This window comes from Abrus precatorius, unplaced genomic scaffold (assembly GCF_003935025.1).
Source record: "Abrus precatorius isolate BTA unplaced genomic scaffold, Abrus_2018 Scaffold3, whole genome shotgun sequence".
NCBI lineage: Eukaryota > Viridiplantae > Streptophyta > Magnoliopsida > Fabales > Fabaceae > Abrus > Abrus precatorius.
This window is the reverse complement of record NW_020874373.1, coordinates 14,393,929-14,401,690: the sequence shown is the minus strand read 5'-3', so window position 1 is coordinate 14,401,690 and position 7,762 is coordinate 14,393,929. Positions and strand designations below refer to the sequence as shown.

Below are 7,762 nucleotides of genomic sequence, written 5' to 3'. Positions count from 1 at the left end.
CGTTGACTATTATACTTTATAAAAGAAAATTCATTAAGATCAATTTTTTTATTCAACTTAAAAATAAAATAAAAAAGAAAATGAAAGTATATTTATTCGTATTTTTAAAGAGTTTTTTTTTTTAAAAAAAATAAATACAAACAAGCATACCTTAAATTTTTTTTAATTTGAGCTTATTTGGTATACTTTTGAAATAATGATAATATAATTAAGAAAAGATTTGCTCATGTAACTTTTACATTTATTATATTTATAACATTCTTATTTAAATATTTGATGAAGTGAGTATATTATCTTTGACCAACGATGAACAATTAATAATGATAAATATTTATTAAAAAAATATTCATTATACTTTTATAAGTTTAGTACAATAAATATGCACTTTTTTGATAATTTTTTTTTTCTATTTATAAAAACTTAAATTCAACTCTAAGAGTTAAGGTCAATTAAATCCTTAAAATAATAATAAAGATTTTACAATAGAAATTAAGTTGCTATCACACAAAAATTGGAAGTAAAAATTAAGATATGAATATTTATTTTAATAATAGCTTACATATATATGAATCAAGATCTATCGACATTAGATGTTAAACTTCCACACAAACCACTCAATATAAAATGTAAGAATAATCAATTCAAATATTGACTTATCTTATATTATCTTTATGATTATGAATATTAAGTTTTACATAATTTGAATGTTATAAAAAACTAATATTTATTTATATTTTAAAAGTATATTACCAATTAAAATAAAATTATACTATTAAAATAAAATAACTCAATGAAGTATTTATTAATTTTATTTTTGTATGAAACCATAAAATTAAGTTGCTTATTAAGAACCTTCAAACCAGCAGTTGAATTAGTTAATCATGCATTTTATAAAGAATTATTTAAGTGATATGAGCATATAAATTTCACACTTGACGTCAAGAAATTTTACTCTTTATACATAATTGTTTTTCACCTTTTATAAGATTTTGTGTTCTACTTGTTACTGAATTTAGCTATAGTCATAGCAATTGTGTTTTTAATCATTACAAAATGAAGCTATATTTTTTTAATTTTAAAATTTAAAATATAATATTATATAATATTTTGATACTTCTATTTCAATCAATCCATTAACATGATGATAGATTCTCTGATACGGGTAGTTTGGTGGTTCGATGACAGTAACTTGTCCAAGTCAAACAGAAAAATAAAAGCTGGGAAATGGTTGTTTATAATAAATTAACTCGAAAGATAACTGATTAATTTGGTTTGATTTTGTGAGGCTAAATTCGACAAATCAAAATCATTACCGTTATTAAACCCTAAATATTATTACCATTTATGACTGAATGAATGTTCGGTTTCATTTTGTTTATATAGTAGGGAACATAATCAAGACATGGCCTAAATTGACGAAAAGAACAAGCAACATTTCTATCAGAATATCTTCGAAGTGATCCATTGAGTTCTAAGTTCGTGCACGAGTCTTACAAAGGATATTAATGTCACGAAATAGCAGCACTATTAACGAGATTACTACCAATGAGGTTGCACGCCAAAACTTGCAATTTGGAGTATAACAAACATCATAATTTTAATTGTTAAAAAAGACACTAAATACAAAGCGACCTTGTACTGTTGTACTAAGATTTACATTTGATACCTCCGTAACTAGAGCTAACCACAGGAGGGAAGCATCATAGTAAATAATAACCTAAGAAAAAACTATGAAGCATATAACAACAGATCGAAGACAAAGAGGTATCATCGGGAGAAGAAACACAGACAAAATTTCCATGGTGTATTCATCATCCCATGCAAACATCTGAAGCGTTGCAGTCAGATATGGACTATACAAAAGGAGAGTTGGATAGTAAGCTCTTTCACCTTTCTTGCTTAAACAAAGTTATCTGCCTTGTAAAGACACAAGAGTCACATGGGTTTCTATTTTCCAGTTCAGGCACCAGCATGTATCAAAAGATCTTCACTGCCAAAAGGATCAGTACCATCAGTGGGCAAGTAAATAACTCGGTAATAGAAAACATGCCACCAAAACAAAAACCTGAATCTTGCTTATAGCAAACAAAACTTTGGATCAAAAACTTACAATCATATCTGTTAGTGATTACTTCGTATGATATACATAAAGTTCAACTGCCAGATAGGCATAGAAATTGTCATTGTAAAAAAATTCAGTTCTTAATAAGAGTGACCAAGGGCATGAGAATCCCAGCTAGAGTGCATGAACTCCACATCACAATGCAACAACCTAATCATTGAGCCATGGCTTGCACTCTAAATAGCCTCAGTTCTGTGGCTACCAAATTGGTATACATTGAACAGGACTGAACAGTTTGAGTTCTAGCCAGTTTCTCTTATTTACCATTTATATTTGTGTTATCAAAATAGAAGTTACTTAAGGCAAGATTAAAGAATTTGAGCATTTGTGGATAGGTGTATCAACAACGAATCAGCAGTAAATTGATATAGGTTGCTCATACCATTCATGTGTAGATTGTAAGCGCTACCAACCACAGCCTTTTTGTGTATATGAAACCAAAATTTTTCTCATAGCATCACTATTTTCCGCTTTACTTGAAAATATTTTGGCGCACTTTTATGCCTCTCCACTAACCAAACTATTTTCATCTTTGCTGGAGACACTACCAACTGTTTTGTTGTTACTCTTCTTTGTCTTGTCTTTGTTAGTGAAAGGCTTATCCTGGGATGAGTTTACCAATCTCCTGACAAACTTTTTTGATGGAAGTAAAGAATCGTCCTCTGAACTCCTTTTAGAAGAGGTTGTAACTTTGGGAGTGCTAGACTTATCCTTAGATTGTTCAACCTTCTCTTCCGCTAAACCATCCTCAGTGAGTTTGCCAGTAGACTGTTTAGCATTTGAGCTGTCTGGATCCGTATCTGGAAGAAGAGCTCGGTGACTAAGGCGCAGCTGCCCCTTATCATTTATCTGCAGTGCATGCTTCAAATCATAAGAGAGAATGCCCACCACACAATAAGGTAAAATTGAATATTATGAAACAACAAATCACATCCTTCAGATACAATAAAATTTTACAAAAACAAGATGGTTACCTTAGCCGTAATGAAATTTCACCAACTTCAAAATAAAATAAAATAAAAGATTTCACTGTGTTAAAATGTCCCATATTAGCTAGGAATAGAGACAAAACTTATAAAGCTTGGGTAGCCCTTTTCGTTTGAGCTAGCTTTTAGGAGTGAGTGAGACTCAATTTAAAAGCTTGTGAACAAGGTTATATACCTCACTAGAATAACCCAGCACATAGGACAAACATCAAATGAAGGAACAGCTTGGCTATGTTGAATCACCATCATGATGAAAAAGATAACGAAAGAAAACTACAATATTGGGTATAGAAGCATTGGTAATTTTTTTATTCTTTTTTTAAAGCTAACAATAAGTAAAATGATATACCTCTATAAGCTTTACATCAATACGATCTCCCACTTTGAAAACCTAGAGGAATGCAAGTCAAATATTATCCCAGCATTATTTGCATATATAATGATAATTTTTCTTTGGAAAATGGAATGAAAATAATATGCTTACATCTTCTGCCTTGGGTAGCCAACCTGAACTCAATTCACTGATATGACAAAGTCCCTACATACAATAATAAGAAATGTCCAAATAGTTATAAAGTATGATATTTTCATTATTCTATAGAAGCATGACCTTTTTCTTGCAAAATTATTGAAGTCCTTCTGAAGTGAAATGCAAATATTAAAAGGGAAATACATTTTTCTAATACACGCAAAGATATTACAACTAGAAAACCCAAAAAATTCAACCATGCTTAAGAAGCAATCTAATGGTATATGTTTCTAATTATCTATACTTATGCTGTTGGCAACTAAGTGGAAGCATGTACCTCTCGTCCAGGTGCTATCTCTACAAAAACTCCATATGGTGCTATTGATTTGATTTCACAGTTCCTGAATTATAGAAGACAGAACAATTATATTCACTTTTTAATATAGTTCTCTTTTGCAAACAAATGAGAAAACCGTAAAGAAAAACAAAGGGAATTTTTTTTGGATAAGTTATATCTGTAGACCATCAAAATATCAAGATTTTTTCATTTTGTTACTTGTTTTTAAAAAGTTGCAATCTATTCCTTGTAATTCAGTTGGATTTTAAGTAGTTAGTCAGTGGAGGCTAACATCATTTGAGATGAGATGTCTAAGAAAGTCAGGAGCGTTGTTAAGACAAATTTAGGTGAATTTAGAGGCTCTATATCAAAAGATAAGGATTAAAGAATCTTGGTGGTAGTGGAATGAACGTGTGAAAGAGAAGGTTAGTGAGAAAAGGAAGTGCTTTAAAGTTTTACACAAGTGCAATAATGTAGAAAATTGGACAAGATATTAAAATGTCATAAACGCAACAAGAAAAACTGTGAGTAAAATACGATCTATGAATTTTGAGGAGTTCTACCAAGATTTTGGAACAAAAAATGACAGAAGAAAGATATACAAGTTTGCCAAAAATATAAAAAGAAAATTCAGAGATTTGAATCAAGTTAAATGTATCAATGATGAAGAAAGGAAAGTTTTCATTACAAATCAAGATAACAAAGACAAATATGAGAACTATTTTTATAAACTTTTTAATAATGGACAAGGATAAAATGGTAAAATAGTAGGATTAAAAACTCAAGTAGATGAACTAAATTTGGCATACTATAGCAGAATTCAAGTTGGAGAAGAAAAAAAGAAACACTCAAGAGGATGGATAATGGTAAAGCTTCGTATTGAAGTTTGAAATGTATAGGAGAATAAGAATTGGTTAGATTACTAAGCTCTTTAATCATAGTTTGAGACATAAAAATATGTCAAATGAGTCGAGAAAGAACATTTTAATTCCTATACACAAGAACAAGAGCAATATTTAAAATTATGATTACCACGAGATAAAACTTATAAATAACACTAAAAATTATGGAAAAAGATAATTGAACATAAACTAAGAAAAAACTGGAATTGTTGAGAATCAATTTAGTTTTCTGCTAGAAAGGTCAACAATAGTAGATGAAAATATACTGTTAAAAAGAAAAGAATTTAAATGATTTTCATTTACTTGGAAAAAACATATAGCTGTGTGTCAATTGAAGTGGTGTGAGAAATTTTAGAAATGACGGGTATTCATATAACATATATTTGATTCGAGCTACACCAAACATGTATAATAAGGTATTTACAAATTTGGGAATCCCTGAATGCGTATCTAAGGACTTCTTTATAGGAACATCGGTTTAATTCAAGGATTAACTTTAACTCCTTATCTGTTCAACCTAATCTTAGATGTACTTATAAGTAATATATAAAAAGTTATCTCTATATGCATGTTCTTCACAGATAACATTTTGATTGAGAAATCATAAAAAGAAGTTAACTTTCGTTAAGAAACTTGGGCCTAACTCACTCCCAAAAGCTAGCTCATAAGAGGAGGACTGCCCATCTTAACACACCCCCCTCACGCCTAGGATTGGACATCTGCATGGGTCTTATAAGGACTGCCCATCTTTACACCCCCCCTCACTCCTAGAACTGGACATCTGGTGCATGAAACTTGTAGGATTGGACATTTGTGAGCAGCCCAATGTTCAAATTGAATAGATTCTGATACCATGTTAAGAAACTTGGACCTAACTCACTCCCAAAAGTTAGCTCATAAGAGGAGGACTGCCCATCTTAACACACCCCCCTTATGCCTAGGACTGGACATCTGGTGCATGAAACTTGCAGGACTGGACATATGCATAAGTGGACTTAACAGGACTGGACATTTGTGAGCAACCCAACGTTCAAATTGAATAGGTTCTCATACCATGTTAAGAAATATGGGCCTAACTCACTCCCAAAAGCTAGCTCATAAAAGAAGACTGCTCTGACCCTTATAAGGAGTATTCTATATCTATTCCTAACCAATGTGAAACATCTTAACAACTTTAAACTTGAACTTTGGAGATGTACTTTAGAATCTAATGGTTTTAGCGTAAAAGGAAGTAAAATAGAGCATATACATTGTAATTTTAGCAAAAAACAAGATAACGACTAGCGTTGGTTTAAAGTGGAGAATGGCATCGAAAGTTTTTTGTGATTATAAGTACCTATTTATAGAACCAATTATTCTTATGGTAGTGAATGCGAGATTTTAAAGGAAAAATACAAGAAAAAAGTGAAAGTTACAGCAATAAGAATGTTAAGATAGATGAGTGATCATCACAAAAAAAAAGACAAGAAATGACTATACAAAAAAATATTAGCATGACACCTATTATAAAAAAATGAGAAAATCGTTTAAGATAATTTGGATATGTGCAAAGAAAGGCAGTTAAAGGTGTTGATGAGAAGAGTGAATGACATAACTTTTTTGTCAAAACCATGTTGCTCCTTATGTATTTCAGGAAGTTTTATATTAGCCTTGCTGTATTTTTATTCTTTATCTTTACTATATCCTGGTATTAATACTATGCTAGTATATTTAGAAACAACCCCATAATCACAGGGATTTGTCCTCTAGAATAAGCTGTCCCTATTTCTCAAAATAGTCAGCAGGCTCATGTATATAAATAAATCTGATGTATCTCATAAAATAGCAATGATATTACTTTCCTAAATTTGAGACTTTTAGTCCAATAAAAAAGAATAGATGGGGACTCAAATGAAATTTTAACAAAGATTTAGTGATAAATAATATCTCAGATAATTTAGTTTTTTACTGAGTTCATAGTGTTATGTGATTATGTAGCTAACATCATCAAGTGGAATAAAACTTGGTGCAAGCAACAAACCAATATAAGCAGAAAAGAAAGGGATAAAATACCTATATATATCACCAATTGTTGGAACCATCGTCAAATTACTAATAATAGCTTTAGACCTCTCTAAACTAGACAAATCTTTTGCAAATATTTTCACCTGCAAAAGCCACAGAAGAGTCATACATTGTCTATAAATTGAAGACTAGCTGTAATAATAATATAAAAAGATGTAGATAAGCTTGTTCTCATACAGTGCCATTATCTTCTGTATCGATGGCTTCTACACCACATTCCTCAATAATGCTCTTCACTTTTTTCCCACCAGAACCAATTATAAGATTTATCCTATCAGGTTTGACCTACAAAAAATATAAATATCAGATAATCAATGCATGATTGAGAGATAATCAATTTTTTGGGGGAGGGAGGAAAGTAACCTAACTGACAGACCTTCATAACATGAATCAAAGGAGCATGCTTGGAAAGTCTTTTGGTTGGAGGGGGCGAGGAATTCATCATCGCTCCTAGATTAGGTAACAAAAGAAAGGGAAACAAAAGACAAAGGTACATAAACTGTCAACAATAATCAAAGATAATTAATGTAAAACTTCAAAACTCAAAAATACAGAACAGATTATTGAATTTTATAGAACTACGAATATTGCTCTCAAAATAGCATGTAGATCACGTTTATTTTATCAAGAGTGAAGTATAAGCAGAATGAAAATAGAAAGGTCATGAACAGGATGAAGAGTGGTATTTATTTCCCAACTGCAAAGACGATGAATGGAAAATATTGAAAATTTTCACCTCCCTTGCTTTGTAAAACAAAAGAGAAGAAATATTCTACTTATACTTTGGTCCTTACATGAAACACTTTTGAGTAAAATATAGGCATGACTAGCGCGAATAGAAAACCATTTAGTTTAGGTTCTTGACAAAAGAACTTTTGACTC

General features: G+C 30.8%; 1 protein-coding gene across 4 annotated transcripts in view; it reads right to left on the bottom strand.

Moving 5' to 3' along the window:
• Positions 1-1,439: 1,439 nt before the first annotated feature.
• Positions 1,440-7,762, bottom strand: part of LOC113863455 (probable polyribonucleotide nucleotidyltransferase 1, chloroplastic) — a 45,957-nt gene continuing 39,634 nt past the window's right edge. For 2 of the 4 annotated variants that reach the window (XM_027497043.1, XM_027497044.1), the window contains 8 exons: positions 7,257-7,330; positions 7,058-7,165; positions 6,869-6,963; positions 3,915-3,978; positions 3,593-3,646; positions 3,458-3,499; positions 2,505-2,971; positions 1,442-1,990 (listed from right to left, as the gene is read on the bottom strand). In XM_027497043.1, coding sequence (XP_027352844.1) covers positions 2,621-2,971; positions 3,458-3,499; positions 3,593-3,646; positions 3,915-3,978; positions 6,869-6,963; positions 7,058-7,165; positions 7,257-7,330 — 788 coding nt within the window. In that variant the 3' untranslated portion in view covers positions 1,442-1,990; positions 2,505-2,620. Of the gene's footprint in view, positions 1,991-2,504; positions 2,972-3,457; positions 3,500-3,592; positions 3,647-3,914; positions 3,979-6,868; positions 6,964-7,057; positions 7,166-7,256; positions 7,331-7,762 lie in introns of all 4 variants that reach the window. The other 2 variants (XM_027497041.1, XM_027497042.1) reach the window with 2 other exon arrangements.